Source organism: Rutilus rutilus, assembly GCF_951802725.1.
Source record: "Rutilus rutilus genome assembly, chromosome: 19".
NCBI classification, from domain to species: domain Eukaryota; kingdom Metazoa; phylum Chordata; class Actinopteri; order Cypriniformes; family Leuciscidae; genus Rutilus; species Rutilus rutilus.
In genome coordinates this window covers 14815708-14833779 of record NC_140232.1, presented here as the reverse complement: position 1 = coordinate 14833779, position 18072 = coordinate 14815708, and the positions used below count along the sequence as shown (strand labels likewise).

The 18072-nt window shown below is 35.8% G+C and overlaps 2 protein-coding genes across 3 annotated transcripts; both read left to right on the top strand.

The window, feature by feature from the left end:
* Positions 1-632: 632 nt before the first annotated feature.
* Positions 633-3442, top strand: cox6a1 (cytochrome c oxidase subunit 6A1). Its single transcript, XM_084389471.1, has 3 exons — positions 633-758; positions 1078-1217; positions 3098-3442. The coding sequence occupies exons 1-3, from the start codon at positions 659-661 to the stop codon at positions 3185-3187; spliced, it is 330 nt and encodes a 109-aa protein (XP_084245597.1). The 5' UTR covers positions 633-658; the 3' UTR covers positions 3188-3442.
* A 436-nt stretch (positions 3443-3878) lies between these two features.
* On the top strand, positions 3879-17571 carry hps4 (HPS4 biogenesis of lysosomal organelles complex 3 subunit 2). Of its 2 annotated transcripts, none has more exons than XM_084389407.1 (13): positions 3879-4153; positions 6846-6887; positions 7482-7572; positions 8565-8708; positions 8886-8993; positions 10281-10397; positions 11652-11746; positions 13861-13933; positions 14016-14149; positions 15134-15896; positions 16512-16638; positions 16766-16877; positions 17077-17571. In XM_084389407.1, the coding sequence occupies exons 2-13, from the start codon at positions 6853-6855 to the stop codon at positions 17246-17248; spliced, it is 1971 nt and encodes a 656-aa protein (XP_084245533.1). In that variant the 5' UTR covers positions 3879-4153; positions 6846-6852; the 3' UTR covers positions 17249-17571. The 2 variants fall into 2 exon arrangements, with proteins under 2 accessions (XP_084245533.1, XP_084245532.1); XM_084389406.1 differs by having other exon boundaries at positions 14016-14164.
* Positions 17572-18072: the final 501 nt, after the last annotated feature.

The following is an 18072-nucleotide window of genomic DNA, read 5'->3' as shown; positions in this document are numbered from 1 at the left end:
GAGCCGTCGACTTGTCGCCACCTACTGGCATAACGAGACTTATCCTCCCGTCACAAATTAAAGTGAAAGAGGTTTCAGTTAAACGTTTACTCACAGCATTTTAAAGTGAATATTTGTGTTTTATGTCAAATTTCCAAAAAACTTGTGTGTGTGTCCATTTGAGAGACACATTTGTTTGGGAAAGAACAGCCTACAAAGAAAAGCTATGATGTTCGTTCATCTTGTAGAAGCTGATGTTAAGCTAAAATGTTTTTCATTTGATGGTGATATAAAATATTAAGTTTATTTAATTTAATAAAGTTAAATGGAATGAAAAAAAACGCCAAATTATAAATAATTTAAAATTGATGTTAAAATATATTTGAAAACTATATTCAAAAGTAAAAACTTAAAAGCAATGTAAACTCTACAGATGTATTTACCCCTGACATCTTGTATGTACAATATGTTTTGTTCAAATTAAATTAAAATAAATTTAATTTAATTTAATTTAATTTAATTTAATTTAATTTAATTTAATTTAATTTAATTTAATTTAATTAGGAATTAAAGCCGTTCTTAGACCTCCCTGTCACTAGATGGCGGGCGCGTCAATCTCCAGCACCAGCAGCGGCATTAATGCTCTTCTTCCGCCACTGTTGTTCCAGTCTCCGCGAAAATGGCCGCGATCGGACGTTTATCCCAGAAGCTCCTCAAGTCCGCCTCGCTGACCCAAAGCCGTCAGCTTTCGGCTGTGGCAGCTCACGGCGAACAAGCAGGTCAGTTACAACTCTAAACAGCTTAAAACAGTCGTTGTAATAAAAAACACCGACCGTTACGAACAGCCGTAACTCTACCTTTTGACCTTGCGAATGTGACACGAATGGCTGTTTAATGTTGTGCTGTGGTTGATAAAGGTGGTAGAGTAGCGTTTAGTTTAGTCTTTTGTATAGTGAGTTAACGAAAACTGAGTTAATTACGTCTTAATAACTACATAGTTAACGTTAAGTGAACTAAACGGTTAGCATGTCAGCCGGTTGATGTGCTATTATGGAAATGTCAAACAGAATATGTCTTATTTCTCATATGTTCATGTAGCCAAGACCTGGAAAATCCTGACGTTTGTGGTGGCTCTGCCCGGAGTCGCGGTGTGCATGTTGAACATGTACCTCAGGTCCCAACACCACCATGACCAGCCGGAGTTCGTTCCCTACAGCCACCTGCGCATCCGCAGCAAGGTGAACACACTCACTTTTCACAATAAAAAACACCTTTACAGTCGTTTGTTGTGAGTTTATGCATCTTCATGCTGTTACATGAAAGGAGAGTGCAGCAGTTCATTGGAGTCTGGTCATGCACTTTTGAGGCAGTTTTGTTTTAAAGTATTGCAAATACCCTATTTTAAATTTGGCTGGTTATTAATTGATTTATACATTAACATGAACACACTGTTGTCGGTCTTGAAAATCAATGTCATTCAAGATCAATGGGTCGTGCAAATGATACCTCCAAGAACAGACAAACCATGAAATAAAGGTATTTGTCAGCTAAAGCTATGCATCATGTTTGAAAGCCAAGAAAACATGATTTGATTTCTCTAGTAAATGTGAGTTGCTGGTTTATCCTGACATTGGAGCTCTGTGCATGAGACCTTAGAGGGCCTCCAGGAATGAGGCTGTGACATCACACACCATAACCATATGCAATGCATATACCAGTACAGAGAAATGCTGATATGTTCCTGTTAGGACTATAATATAACTTGTATATCTTGATACTTTGAATATCATCTACTCCATAATATAGCGGAGCTTTGATGATTACCATGGTAAGGGATGTGGTAATCTGGTTAAAACATTTCTGCAGGCATATATATTGGTTAAAAGACATTTAAGGATTATTTTATTATCTTTTATCACCGTTACAACGTAATTTTGCTATATACTGGTATAATCAGTGTATGAAGTAATGGATTATAAATGTTACTGTAAGTAGTTTTGATCTAATTGTATTTTAAGTAGTTTAGTATACTTTTACTTGAGTAAATGAAGTCAGGTAACTACTTTTACTTGTTTTTATTTTTATGCCTCAATGTGATTGGCTAGGGAGAGAGTAATCTTGTGTCTCCTGTCAAATCAAATCACGCATAGAAAACTAAAAAATGTATTTTTATATATGTTTATGTATCTTATATATATGTGGAAGCACATCCTTCAGGCATCAATTCAATCGAGATATCATATCAGCATTTAATTCTTCCTCTAATATGAAGAAACAATGTTCATTAAAGCCTTATAACTGATTTTTTATCTTTTATTTTTTTCATACACGATGTAAAATGGTGTACAAGGACATTTCTTGTACTCACAACATTTCTTGGAGAATTATGTTGTTTTCAGTACACTTTCTATCCCGGGATATAATGTAGTTATATTATTGCCATTTAATGCAGATTCAAAATATTTAATGTAAATGACAGTGAAAAAGTGAAAGTGACGTGAAGGCCAAGTATGGTTTGTAACCCATACTCAGAATTTGTCCTCTGCATTTAACCCGTTAGTTCACACACACCCGGAGCAGAGGGCAACCGTTTGCTGTGGTGTCTGAGGAGCGATTGGGAGTTAGGTGCCTTGGGAAACCTTTGGGTTACAAGTCTGACTCTCTAGCCATTAGGCCACGACTGCCCCTTTATGAGGAAATATAGTCAAAATGTAGTTACTCTTGGGGTCAACCGCAGAGCCAATGCAGATTTCAGTGTTCGCCGTTATCGTACTTGTCAAAGGTTTAATAGACAGAGCCGAATTGTTGTCATTTAGGAATATAGATCGCATGGCTGTTTGAATCGCGAATACAATCTTTTAATGATTAATCATGCTATAGTAATACTTTATTTATAATTTAAATGAAAAAATAAACGTGTATAGTCATTGAATGGGAAAAGCTAATCACATGCTATTTATGCTAATAAAAAAGGTTTACCTACATATATATATTTTTTTACTAAAACATTTGACTATGAAAAATTTGTGTAATTTATTTATAAATTTGATCATTTTGTAATTCAAGCAACACACTTCACATCTATGCCTCTCTTCTCTCTTCCACACATTGACATTAGCGTTTCCCATGGGGTGACGGCACCAAGTCGCTCTTCCACAACGCCCACGTCAACGCCCTCCCCGACGGGTACGAGCATCACGATGAGTGAAGGGTGTTAGGAGCTCTCCCAGAACTCCCCTACAGGGACCAGAGGGCCCTCTCTATCCCCTCTCTCATCCCTGGACATCTGCCCAGGCCTGGACCACTCCTCAGTTTCTTTCAGTTTACAGTTTGTTGATCTTACCTCTGTGCTTTCCACACCTAGTGGAAGTACCGTATGGAAACAGTTACATTTACTCAAGGACCATTGCATCACATTGTCAGCTCAAACTGAAAAATAAAAATCTATTAATTAAATTATAAACTGTCTGAAGTTTCATTTTTGAAGGAAGTGGTTGAAGTTTTCAGATCCTAGGATGTTTTACTTGTATGTAAATGCTACATGTAGGCCTGGTTTCACAGACTGGCCTTAGATTAAGCCATGATTAGGCCTTAGCCATTTAATTAGGACATTTCAGTAGTTTTTATTAACATGCCGTAGAAGAAAAACATTACTGGTGTGCATCTTGAGACAAAACAATGACACTGACATTTAAGATATATGATCTATTTATTTGAAACAGTTCAACCATGCACTAGTGACTAGTCTGTGAAACCAGGGAGTTTAGGAAAAGGTTAAAGAAACATACTTTTAAAAGCTTGTTTAGGGTGTATTTACAGAACATTTGACTTAACATATATATAAAATCTATAAAATGTGTATGCCGCCTCAGAAAACGGCAAAGTGGAGAAAGTTTGTCCCTCCAGGCTCGCCGTACTGTCAAGACACTCTCACATGACTACTCTTGTGACACACATTCCTTCTCAAATTCGAAATATAATGGATTTATGAAACATGAGATCGTATTTCCTATTTATACGGAATAGTTTACTGGTATTTGGTTTGTCGTGAGGTTTTTTCAGTATTTTCTAAGCGGAAATGGGTCATTAAGGGAGCCCGAGTGGGATTCAGTAACACAGCTGAAGTTTATTGACATGAGTGAAGTTTATCAGCTCTTCAATCAACCCGCCGATGGTGAGTCTAAATCTAGTGTTTGTATCGGTTCTTGTTGTTTGGACAATGATCCTTGAGGACCGATTTGTTTGTCGTCTCATTTGCGTGTTCAGTGCGTGCATGCAACGTACATTGTCTTATGATGGAAAATTAAATGCCCATCAAAAAACGTATTATGTATCAGCAGCACTGAACACCACTAGTGCAAAACCTTATGATCCTTATCCAGCATGATTTGAGAATAATCCAAATAATTTAACGTTACTTAATAAAAATAAAGAAACTCGAAAAAAATAGGCTACATGTGCAAGTATTTAAGGGCCGAATGGGTGACATTTGCTGCTTGTAACTCTTCAAAATGAAACTTATTTTATTTTTGTTACATTTTTAACACTGAATCTAATACTCAAATATTTAACTATTCAAAATGTGTATTGGTCAATCTCAGGCAACTTTATTTAATTATTTACAAGGTTTCTAAGCAGAAGATGGACGCATGTTTTCTCCGTCCTGTTAACGAAACTCATGTGCCATTTAAAAAGCATGTTTAAAAGCATGTCAATTAATTCCTTTGTTTTCCCCACAAGAAAGTGTTTATTTTAAAGAAATAGTTGATTATATGTTCAAATAACTGATATTTGTGACAAAAAAAATCACTATATATTAAGGCAAAGTGTATTTTAATAAAAAACACAAAGCCATTTTTTTTCATTTTAAAGAAGACCGAAGCCTCAAGTTTATATATTTTTTTAATAATTTAATTTATTAAACAATTGTATAAATGGACCAAACAAAACTGATAAAAACAGTGGTTTAACTTTATTTTTTTAGAAAATAAATAAATAAATAGTAACAGGAATGAACTATTTCATAACAGGAATGAGGAACAGGAAACAGGAATGAGTGTCCATATGTGTGTGCATGAGAGAGAGAGTGTACATGACTGTGTGTGCATAAGATTTCTATGTTGAAGTGATGTACTATATGCTAGTAGTACTTCACAGCAAAGGAGGTGGAAAGAGAAATAAGAAGAAAGAGGGAAGGTAAGACAAAAAAGGGAGAAAAGAGAGGGTTGCGGGTGTGTTTTGCTCCTTCCATTGCAATATGCCATATGTGGGTGTTTGTTTCTGGCACCTGCATAGTATGGGTTTTCTCCGTCTTCTACAAAATATAAGGAAGACAAAGACAAAACGTTCGAGTCACTTTGTGGTGGACTGGCTTCCTGGAAGTACGGTGTTCACATTGTAAAACTAATGCTAATATCTACAATATAAGTAATTGCAACCTTAAAACTCATAATTCAGGTGAATAGTATTATATCAACTAATATTTACAGTATTAAATCAACAAAACAGGACTCTATTCACTCTTGTTACTTTAACTCACTCCTGTTATTTTTAATATTTAGCAACAGGACCGAAAGTAACAGGATTGAGTTTTTAAGCAAAAAAGTTATCAAATACATGACATATGGCCACATAGCATACATGCTAATAGCATGAGGACACTGAGCAAATTCTAGTAACTTAACAGAACTTAATATTTTTAAAATGAATAAATAAATTCTAAGAAATCATTTAGGTAACAGGACAGTATGTTGAGATTGACCTTCTCAGTCACAGTTACAATTTCATCAAATATACAGAAATTAAAATGAGAGGACTTACTTATGGTCTTCCCATTGCCTTTAGAAGATCAAGATGATGCAACTTCCTGTTGAAAATGTGTCTTGTGGAATATTCCAAGTTTTTCAGAGGGGGGAATGTGTTAGGGTAACAGGACTGAGTGAAAACCCAGAGACATGACTAAAATGTGTATTTTATCTAAAATATTAGATAAAATATTTTTTTCTCATAAAAACAAGCAAACATTTTAAATAGATTGGATATAAAGTCACACAACAATCCCCAAAACTTAAGATTTCTGAAGGATTTTAATCATTATATTTCATGGCAAAGTTTAGAGACAGAGAGTGGCGACATGCAGAAAATGCTATTTTTTTGTGTTCTATGTAGTTTTTATTAATGTTTTTCATTATAAATTAAAAAATGTGTAGTTAGCTTAATATGCAGGATATTTTGCTTAATAATAAAATGTATTTTAGAGTTAATTTTCATGCAATTTTATACATTTCGTTTCCATATTCCTCTATATTTCTTATGTTACTCTTGAGACTTGAGTGCAGCAATAAATACTTTATTTTACTGTCTTTACAGCTTATATTAAAGTTTAAAAAAAAAAGTATTTTCTACATTTAAATAATTTGTACACAAACATTGTAAGGCATTAGGAAAAATCAGAGGTTAAAGTGAAGGCTAGCCTATGTCTAATTAAAGGGATAGTTCACCCAAAAATGAAACTTCTCATTTATTCATCATTTACTCACCCTCAAGTTGTTCCAAACCTGTATGAATTTCTTACTTATGCTAAACACAAAAGAAGATATTTGAAGAATATCGGTATCCAAACAGTTGATGACTTTCATAGTATTTTTTTAGAGCCTGTTTGGTTGCCCATATTCTTCAAGATTTTTATTACCAAGTTTAAATGAAAAATGTCCCATATTTTTCACGTGGTCTCAGACCAATCGAAGTTTATGCCATGCTTAAGTTTTTCCATGCATATTACTTTCCCCATAGATTCTCCCTTACAAACATAGTTAATCATAGTTTGTGATGTAGGAAAGTTAACCAGATTGCTGCTCTCTCCACAGATCACCAATGGCTGAGACGGCTGCTTTGACTGATTCCAGACGGTGAGAATAATATTCAGTTTATTAGCAGCGTTGGGGGTAAAAAGTTATGCACGTTGCATTATGTAATCAGATTACTTTTTGATGTAACAAGTAACACATTGCTTTAAATTTATGCATTAATATTTGAGCTACTTCATTTAAAAAAATTTATCCATGTTACTTTTCAGTTTAATTCAGTTGAATTAAAATCCTCTCTCTTTTCTATAACGTAGTCACTTAGACATCACATTTGTGTGTGACCTTAAACCTTAGCCAGGAAAGAAAAAGTAATGCAAATAACTTTTTTTATTGTTTATTGTTACAGGCTTTCTTTAAACAAAGTGATATTTTGTGTCCCATATATTAAACACAGCTGCTTAAACTTTCATTAGAAATACGTTCCTTACAATGTGACCCATCAATGAAGTCATGGAGAACAGAAAGTTCATTGTTCAATGTATTATACGTGCTTAGGGATATCATCATCCTTTACATGAATGGAAAACAGTACGGCATCAATTTCCTGAAGTTTTATCAGTAATACTGGAAGGCAAGAAGTTTGAGTCATTAAGTTTAAAGGCTAACTTTACCATACATGTTTGGTTCTATTTCTAGATGCGGTTTCTTCTTCCTGTATGATAGTTCAAAGGTGCAAGAGGAGGGTGACCTGACTGTAGATGGGATATACTACTTCTATCCTGAGGATGTAAGCCATAAATTGTAGTCGGTTACAAATATTGTAGTTTGTAACATAATCCATTACGTTACACATTTAAGGTAATCTGACTACTTGTGGATTACTTTTAGATTACTTTTGATATATACTTTAGATACCATATTGATATAAGAATTCAAAGAGAAAGAAAAATGATTAAATTTCTTTATCAACAACATGAAGAGCATTAAATATTACGTCAGGGTTTCCAAGACTGCGGTTTGTGAGTTTAATGAAAAGTAATTAAATCATAAACATGTAAAATTCTTCTTTTTTTTTTATAAAAACAATCAAAATGCTTACTTAAAAATATAAAATGTCTATTTAATTTGTTTACCTGTATGTCATGTGAACATTAACTGACATCAGAGAACCATGAACTTAATTTTATTATTATTATTGTCTTAATTTTATTATCTCAGGGCCTTCAAGTAAATGTATTAGGTCAAAGAGGTTCAGGTGACAAAAAAAAGTTTGGGAATCCCTGCATTGCATGTAAATTTGAAATGATGTGAGTTTGTACATTTTAATGTGTTTGAAAGACAAAAGCCTTTCAGAGACAGTCATACATGGTTAAAAGACTTACTGAGTAATAATTCAAATAATTATTGTGTTCGTCATGAATTGATATGCAATGTTGAGAAAACACTTCGTGAAAGTGAAATGTTTTATGTAAATCCAGTGATCAAATGTTGTGAAGGTCTCAGTTTTCAGTGATAGGCACATATAGTGGCTGGTTTGTGTGTGAAATTGCACAAACCTGGAGGACCTTCTGAACGTATATGAGAAGTAGGCTCTTTTAGAAAGGACAATGTAACAGATTAAAAAAAGAAATAGTTGGGAGATACAATGAATAATGAATAATTTACTGCAATTGTGAGAAAAGCATGTAATCGAGTATTTTGTCTGTTTTAGAAGACAACCTTCATAATACTTTCTGCTATCGAGGCATTGAATGCATGACAGTATGTGTGCTGTTACAGACACCAATAGACCAACAAAAGCTGCTTTGTGGACAGCTGGCCGGTGTGTGTCGTTGTGTGTCTGAACTGTCCTCATCTCCCGTACGTCTGCTCCGCCTGCGCAAAAGCAAGTATGCAGTCCGCATGAAGGATAACTTTATTTGGGTAAGAGAAAATTATACTTTGTGTAAATTGCTTTGTGTAATGACATGGCGCTTTGGTGCTTACTACATCCTAACTGAAATAAAACCAAGGTTTTCGAACAGAGTCTTGGTTTGAATGACTTTTGTTGTTGTTGTGGTTTTACAACTCTTTTGAATGGGATCTTTCTCCGGTTTCCAGGCATTAAGCTGTGTGGTAGACATTCCTGATGTGAGTGTGTGTGACTTCCTAGATCAGCTGATTGCCCTCTTCTGTTTCTACAATGGACCAGTGCGTCAAAGCTACCAGGTATACAGTATACAGCACACACAGCCTACAGTATTCTCTTCACGGATCATGATTTAAAGAGGACATAGGATGCTTTTTTTAAAATGGTCTCATTTATTTGGTGTGCTAGAAAAGGTTAACATGCTTTAATGTTAAAGAAACGCATTATTTTTCACATACTGTACTTTATTGCAGCACCTCTATTCCCAGTCTGTCTGAAACACTTCTAGTTTCTATAAAGCCCCTCCTTCCGAAAAGCCCAGAATGCTTTGATTGGCTAAAAACCTCAAGTGTGTATCGGAAACGCAACACCACTTACCATAATCGCGAGTTTCAGCTTCCGAGGCTTCAAAAGCAATTGTAAATGCAAACTGTTATTGATGATGTCAGATTTACTATATCAGTTTGAGGCCTAGTTAGATTCTGAAAATTATCAAGGAGATCGATTAGAACCAACTTTGTTAGAATGACTTTGGCAGAACCTTTCGCAGTGTAAAACACACAGCGTCTTCAAAATATGGCAACAACACTACAATTCACTGAAGCCTCACCTTCTTCTTTGTGTATGCCTTTGGGTGGGCATTGTGCTAATATTTCAAATTGTGATGTAGATGTTTGTGGAAGTAATATCTGGACTTTGATCGAGGCGTTTTAGGCAGGTCTGAAACAGTGTTCTCTGATAGATCGAATAAATCCCTTCGTGGGAGACTTTGAGCTTTGTAATAGTTCTTATACATGCACACACAGATACATTACACACTAAAGGTAAAGGTAAACATTAAAAAAGCATCAAATGGCCACTTTAAAATGTATATATTTGTTTAACATATACCTTGGGGTCATTAATACCTGTAATCAGCAAGGATGCATTAAAATGATCAAATGTGACGGTAAAGATTTCTATTTCAAATAAATGCTGTTCTTTTAAACTTTATATTCATCAAGTAATCCTAAAAAAATCTGAATCATTGTTTCCATATTAAGCACCACAGCTGTTCTCAACATTGATGATAATAATGTATCTTTAGCAGCAATTCAGAATATTACAATGATTTCTGAAGGATCATGTGACACTGAACTGAAGACTCAGCTTTGCAGCACAGGAATAAATTACATTTTAAAATATAGTAGAATAGAAAAACAGTTATTTTAAAATTGTAGCAGTTTTTCCTGTATATTTGATCAAACAATGCAGCCTCGGTGAGCACAAAGACATTAAAAAAATCGTACCATCCCCAAATATTTTTTTTGTCATAAATTAATACATATTAAAACATAATTCCACATATGTTGTGTTTTGCCTGACAGTTGTACAGTCAGGAGGAGTTGGCTGTACAATGGGCAAGATATCTCTGTCACCTGCAGGGCGGCTCCACTGAGCTGCACAACATCTTCAGCTGCCTGAGGACGATCGACTCCACACATGTAAGAACCCGCTCTTCTCATTATGTTAACAGTGTGCCACAAAACATTTCAAGTTGAACATGATTCATTCAGTCAGTACTGCAACAGCAAGCTGGGAATTAAGCGCTCTGTGGGAATGGAATACTTGCACTGACCTTGTAGTTTCCAGTTTTTTATGTTTTTAATGTGCTGTAGTCGCCTAGTTTACTGAACACCGCCTTAAAATCAGTGTCCGCAGAAAGATTGAAAAATCGGAACATTTTCAGAGACGGGAGAAGAGATATTCGGATCATTGCATTGCATTTCCTCAATGAAACATGAAGTTTTAATCCAACTCAAGCAGATCTGAGAAAGCAGTGGCTGGTAAACATACAAGATTATTTCACCGCTGGGTATCAGTGCTCTAAACTAGTCGCTGTGTTGTTGTGTTGTAAAGCAATCTTGCTTCCCTAGAATATCATGCACTTTCCCAACTGATCCTAAACTAACCCTATTTGTTCTCTTTCTTTGGCTCATGGTTTCTTCACTGGCGACTGAAACCTTGGTGCATTATTTGTAATGAATATATTTATTAGTTTAAGCAGACGGTTTGCTTCCTCCATTCAGTTCAACAGCAAGTCCCAAAATGGCAAACTTTCAGCTCCCCAACTTTTGACACTTAGCTTATGTTATGTTCTTGCTCCGTCCATGGCATGCATTAAATGCACGTTCTTGACCCATTTCAGGAGCAGCCAATATTACACATTCAAATTAATTAAAGCTATAAAATAAGTATTTTCATATTCACAAGTAAATGTGGAGATACATAATCATGAGATACATTCAATTATTTCGGCTTACATTGACTAAAGTGCTGTACAAATACAATTTGTAATATATCAATAAAAGCGAAGGAAGCCAGCTACTAAGTTAATAGGCCTGAAAAAGGCCAATTCATAAAAATGTACAAATATTTACAGAAACCGTAATCAGTATGGTTTAAAAAATTTAAATAATTTGTTAGTGCAAAGAACATGATTCAGTATTTTAATCATCTGACAGCACTAAAAAGTAGTAATAATCTGCGTTCTTGTGAGTAACTGTCTGTATGTACTGTAGGTGCGTTGAATGCTGTTACCGGAAATGCATGAGCCGTAAAAAGTAGAACATGGAAATAGTTGTGCAACTAAGTAGTCTTCATTTTTCTGGACACAAATACTCTCATATGTGAAGCACCTGGCTTTATATAGTTATGTTCATTGTGAAAAAAAATGTCTTGGTCTATATACCCTATAGATTGATCCTCTGCTGTTGCTGAAGGCTGCCCTCATTCTACAGGCTTGTCAGCGATGTCCTCTGGTGCTGGCTGGTTGTATCCTCTACAGGGGCAGGTGAGCTTTCACCACTGAACAAATTTTGTTAACTATAATCAATGTTTATTATACATATTGATCTTTGCATCTGTAACTGGCTAAAGCAATTAAGGGTGTGTTCACACTTGTAGTTCGGTTCTCTTGGTTCTTTTGGTCCGGACCAAAAAAGAAAATGACACATTTTGTCCTGGTTTGCTTACCGTTCATACTGTCATTTTTAACACTGAACCTAATTATACAAAAAAAACCCAGCTTTTATGTATATTGCGACAAAACTAACCGAACTTCCAAAACCATGCTGTGTGCTGGAGTAAACCCACATTTTGCATGTGCGTACATATGATGGTATTTTTACCAACTGAGAACTCTCAAAGAGCTTATAAAGTGTGTAAAGGAGTCAAAACAGTGGCAGAAATATATATATATATTTGCTTTAAATAAGGTTTTTATGAAATCAAAATTTGATACCATTGAAATTTCAATGTCACAAAGGAACTACCAGCCTAAAAAACACAACAAAAACTCAAGCTTTTCTGAAGACAAGTAAAAAGTCAGTGATAAAATAAGAATAATGAAACCAATTACAAGCAATAGGACAAAAAAACTACAGTAGAGTAGTTAAGTGTGGTGTTAAAAAATCACAGCAATAGTCTTCGCAATAGCACTGTAAATTAACTATACATTTATTCTTATTAAAGTTAAAAAAGTGATTCAGTCAAGAGCAGTGAGAGACTTTCTCTCTTTTGTTTTTTGATTAATATTAATGACACAGACAGCAGCAGGAAGTACATATATTAGGCTGCTGTCACTTTAAGACCGAATGCACGGATTCAATATACTGTTGCGCTTTCTTTCTCAACTGTTTACGTTCACTTAAAGGGGTCATATAATGGTACATGCACTTTTACAAGTTGATTGTACTGAAATGTGTGTTGGAAGTGCCTGTACACAACCATCATATAATGGTAAAAATCCATCCAGTGTTTTTTTTTAAATCTCCTTATATGTTTTCCCCCGTCTCAAATCAAGCCGTTCGATTTTGTGACGTCACAAGATCGGACGCCCCTCCCACGATTGTTGATTGACAGCAGCGTTTCAACACAGACCCGCCCTCGCTCGTGAGCGAGCTGTCATCATAGTCCGCCATTGTTGATACGCTGGAGCAGAATGGCGTCTAAGCGATTGTGGTGTTCTGTTCTTGGGTGCAATAAGGAACACAGCAGTCATTTTGATGTTCCTGAATCCGAACTGCTGAAGACGCAGTGGCTGAGTTTTGTTTTCGAAGGGAATATTCCCCACGATCAACGTCAATGCTTTCATGTTTGCGCGAATCATTTCACACACCAGACTGCTTTACAAACGAGGGTCAGTATAAAGCTGGTTTTGCTAAGAAGCTGCTCCTGGTCGGTACCAACTATTCGTGTTCCTGCTGCACCTCCAGAAGAACTGAAGTGAGTGTAACGTTTTATTAAACTTTATATTAATATTTATATTAATCTTTGCAAATCGCTTGCTGCACGCTTCACGTGAATGCGGCTGTTTACACTCAGGGTACATTACGGCATGTTTTCTATGTACGACGTTCTCAATATAATTAATAATTCCACGTTTATAATGAACAATGCGTTATGGTTATTGTGTTATTATTACAAACGGTGTACGCACAGAACAGAGGGGTGGGGTGAGCAAAGTTCATTATCATTTAAAGACACATGCATTTAAACGGCGTGCTGAAAACAGAGCTGTTTTTGACCAGGTAAAATGAGTGTTTTCTTACAATACTAATGAGAATTTTTAATTAAAGTCAGACAGAGTTCAGAAATGCGCAGGGAAGGAAATTAGTTTTCTTTAGCTGCTTGTTGCGCTTCAATGGTTTGAAATCACTTGTTTTTAAAAACAAGCATGCAAATGATAAGCTTTTGTGAGTGCAACCACGATAGAGACCATAGTCCAAACTCTACCGGTTAATCATGTCTACCGGTAAAATGTGATCCCCCTATTTCGAGTGACAGCGTTCACATTTAAACAATGAACCGCACCAACAGAGCAATCACACCAGAGTTTGTTTAAATCGAATGAAACCTGCCAAGTGTGAAAACACACAAACAGAGTGACTTGTCTGTGTTGTACAGGGTGGTGAGTACTCAGATGCCTCCTGCGCTGACAGTGAAGGTGATGGTGTACGAGACGCAAACTTACAGCCAGGTAGAATCAAGTTCATAGTCATTCCTGACATTGCATATGCACAATCTTATATCGTTGCGTTTCTCCTTATATCTCAATAAAGGATTACCGGGTGACGGCCAATGGCCTGAGTTCTTCTGTGGGTTCACCGTCCTCATTCACAGTCACAACACAGGTGTTCCTGACGCCCACTGAACTGCACATGCTCCGCCGCACCCCAGTGGATAGAGCATGCAGGTACAACTCCAAAAAGTATTCATAACTATATTCTTAAATTTTCTGTACATTTTCAAGTATATACACCAGGGTAGGAAATTATTGTGGGCTTGTGGCAAAAAAACATCAAAATGAACAAAAATGCTCCCCAAATTCAAGGGTGTAAAAAAATTCCTGCACAATGAAGCTAAATCTATTACGCAATTAAGGTAAAAATTAATAAAAAGTGTTGATTGCGGCATTACATTTAGATTTCCTCACGTAGCATCAGATTTTGTTTTCCATGTTATTTTGCAGCGTTGAGCATTATAACCAATGCTCATATTAACCACACATGTTACTGTTGAGCTTATGAATGCAATGGCCAATCAGAGGCGTTCAGATTAGTTACCACACTTTCTCAGTGATTATAATGGGAGTTTTTGCGAGAGTGCATAACTTCCACTAGACTAAAGTTATGGAGCGCTTCAGTAGTGGTGAATGTTCTTTGCTCACTTTCTGTATATAATCAATGTGAAGTCTTGATTTTCTAATGCTAAAAAAACAATAAACTAAGATTGGTAACAGTCTATAGTATTCTGACTGGTTAAATGTAAGTTTAAATTTAAAATATTGTGAAAATATGATTAAAAATAACTGTTTACTATTGAAAAGCTGAATTTTCAGCATCATTACCCCAGTCTTCAGTGTCACATGATCCTTCAGAATATGCTTCTTATATGCTGATTTGCTGCTCAAATAACATTTTGTATTATCAATATTGAAACCGCTGCTTTTTTTGTGTGTAAACCTTGATACTTATTTTCACATTTTAGAACTTTAATAATTTATTTTTAGATAGAAATCTTTTGCAACATTATGTCTTTTCTCACACTTTTGATCAATTTGATGCAATCCTTGCTGATTTCTTTTAAAAACATCTTACTGACCCCAAACTTTTGGACAGTTGTGTAATTACATAATACATATCGATTGATTTTTATATATATATTCTCTCATTCTTAGGTCTCACTGCAATCAACCTCCCTGCCAACCCCTCAAGTCCCGCCTGTCCCGCCTGTCCCGCACTTTATCCGACACCCCAACCACAGATACTGACTCAAGCTTAGACCTCACACAATGTCTCCCAACATCCTATCAGACGATGCCGTCGTCTCCTCGCTCCTCCCTCTCCGATGAAGCGTGTTTCAGCTCCTCTCCCTCACGGGTTAACACTCCCCTTCACTCCGATCTCATGAACCAATCAGAGTATTTCACTCCTGAGTCACAAGACCACCACGCATCTAATGGAACTAACTTGTGTGCAGAAAAAAAACACGTTTTGACAGGAAGTCTGACAGGCCTGAACACAAAGAAGGATATAGATGCAAACTCCGGGTCAGAAACCAGAAGCGAAGGTTTAAATTCAGATCAGGACATTCAGAGTGAAGAAATAAAAGCCCTCACTAATGGGTATCAGCAGTCGGACTCTGACCATGACAACCACATTCAAAGCGAAGAAGATAAACTGGACGCTAACAATCGTGTGACCAATAAGAATGGCAAATTTCAAGGAGAAACAGAGAAAAAGACGAGAACAAAAAGCAAGCAAGTCGAAGGAAGACTGAAGGAGAAATTTGAACCCACAAACGCACCTCCACCACATGAACCACTAGTAGACAGCTCTCTAGTGCCCTCAGTATTATACCAGCATAGAGTCAATGGGCTGGTCCTGGCCCTGCTGGTGGAGCCCGAGTTCAACACAGACCCTACGGCCAGAGAGGAAGTGGTGAGAAGCGTGTGTGTGTGTGTGTCAACTTGAAATATTTATACATATTAACTTAATGAATTGTGCTGAATGTGAACCCCCTATCTCTCTCTCTCTCCCTATCTCTCTCTCTCTCTATATATATATATATTTATTATTATTATTACTTTTTTTTTTTTTTTTTTGAGGTCAGTATATCGAAACAGTAAAGTACTATTGTTGCAAAAAAATTCCATTTTTAAATAAATTCTGTTCTTTTGAACTTTCTATTCATAAAATAATCCTCAAAAAAAATGAGAAACTTTTTTTTTTTTTTTAAATCTTACCAACCTTACACTTTTTTTACTGGTAGTGTATAACTCAAGAAATTCTGGTATCACTCAGTTTTGGTATAACATTAAAAAATTTAAAAAACTATAAAAAATTTCATATGACATTAACTTGCGAATTTTATTGCATTATTACATTACATAAGAATGCTCAGTAAACATAATTAATACTGATGATCAAATAAGTGCAGCCTTGGTGAGCAATGCATGACACTCAAAAACATTAAAATAACGTTACTGACCCCAAACGTTTCAATGTGTATAGCTGTGTTTTCCGTTATAAAAGTGTTGTCTACTGTTATTGCAGCATCACAGCAGCTTGGCATCACTGAATGGGCTTGAGGCTCACCTGAGGAACTCCTCACCAGGGACCCCCGGCCCCCCGGGGCCCTACACCTTTGCCCACTATGACTGCATTCAAAACACACTCACTAGTAAGTCCTGTCTCGTACATATATAAACATCCACAAAAAAAAAAAAACTCAGTCTAAATGTTGACAAATGTTAAACTATTTCAGGAACATACATAAAATACACAGTGACTTTTATATTGTCCTGTAGCTAACGTATGTGGGCGCTCCGCTGGACCCCAGGATCGTGCCTTTGTGAGGGCCACCGCACTGCTCCATTCACATTTCTCACACTTAGACACACTACAGGAGGCCATTGTCAGGTTAGAGTGTGTGTTTGAATGCCTGTTTGGTCATTTCCGTCATGTTTTGAAAATGTTTCACAGGTTTTCTCTGAATAATTGTGTGTATGTACTCATCACTGTATGCTAGAAGTTCAAAATAGTTAAAAATGTAAGTGTTAAAAATAGTTTTACGCACATTTCAGCTATGTAAACACTGTGTTTGTGTCCTGAATTACAGGAACGCTGGCGTGGCAGTGTATGGAACCCGTAACACCGCACAGGAGACGTATTTTCTCCAGCAGGGAACACCTGTCAGAAACTCTGGAAGTCCTGATCCTCAGGATAGTGCCTTCTCACTACCCAGAAAAGCCCGTCAGCGGCTCCTTAAACATGGGGTTAACTTGCTTTAAATTTTTGAAGATTTGAACTCCTCTTTGATATCTTTCATTATGTCATAGATATCCACCATATTTATACTATATACTGTATGTCTCTCTTATACTGCTCAGAATGTAATGAATGCTTTTACATAATAGGCTGGTTTTTTTTGTTCGTTTTTTTTGTCTCCCTCCTAATGTAACAATTTGCTGTTTAGAGAACTGAGTCTGGTTTTAAATGTGGCTGTGACCATTCAGTGTTACAGTTAAAGCTAGATGTGTATAGTTATTAAAACTGTCACCTTTTTAAATGGAAGCCAATTATGCTTGAGTGTTAATAAACGTCCTTTAGTACACTTGTTTGAGATTGTCAGGATGGTTGAGATATATTGTAGAAATATGTTTATACAACTGTTCAAATGTAAGACTTTTTTTTTACTTTATTCAGCATGGACACATTAAATTAATCAATAGTGACTGAAAAGACAAAGTTACAAAAGCTTACTATTTCTAAGAAATGCTGTTAATTTATTTTAGCACAACTGTTTTAATATTGATAATAATAAGAAATGTTTCTTGAGCAGCAAATCTTCATATTAGAAGGATTTCTGAAGGATCATGTGACAGAAGAGACTGGAGTAATGATGCTGAAAATTAGAGAGAAATTACATTTTAAAAATACAACTGATAAATAGAAAATATTATTTCACAATATTACTGTTTTTACCATATTAAATCAAATAAATTCTGTAGTGTAGCCTATATATTAGAGTGGCTCTACAAGTATTTGCAAACACTTCAGGAAAAAATATTTCACAAAAAATAGTTTTTCAAATTATAAAAATACATATTTTGTT

Coding starts and splice junctions, on each gene's coding strand:
- hps4 (XM_084389406.1), top strand. CDS start 6,853: ATGGCTGAGACGGCTGCTTTGACTGATTCCAGACG. Junction 14,165..15,133: donor TGCAGGTACAACTCCAAAAA/GTATTCATAACT, acceptor TCTCATTCTTAG/GTCTCACTGCAATCAACCTC. Junction 15,897..16,511: donor CTACGGCCAGAGAGGAAGTG/GTGAGAAGCGTG, acceptor CTGTTATTGCAG/CATCACAGCAGCTTGGCATC.
- cox6a1 (XM_084389471.1), top strand. CDS start 659: ATGGCCGCGATCGGACGTTTATCCCAGAAGCTCCTCAAGTCCGCCTCG. Junction 759..1,077: donor AGCTCACGGCGAACAAGCAG/GTCAGTTACAAC, acceptor ATGTTCATGTAG/CCAAGACCTGGAAAATCCTG. Junction 1,218..3,097: donor ACCTGCGCATCCGCAGCAAG/GTGAACACACTC, acceptor CATTGACATTAG/CGTTTCCCATGGGGTGACGG.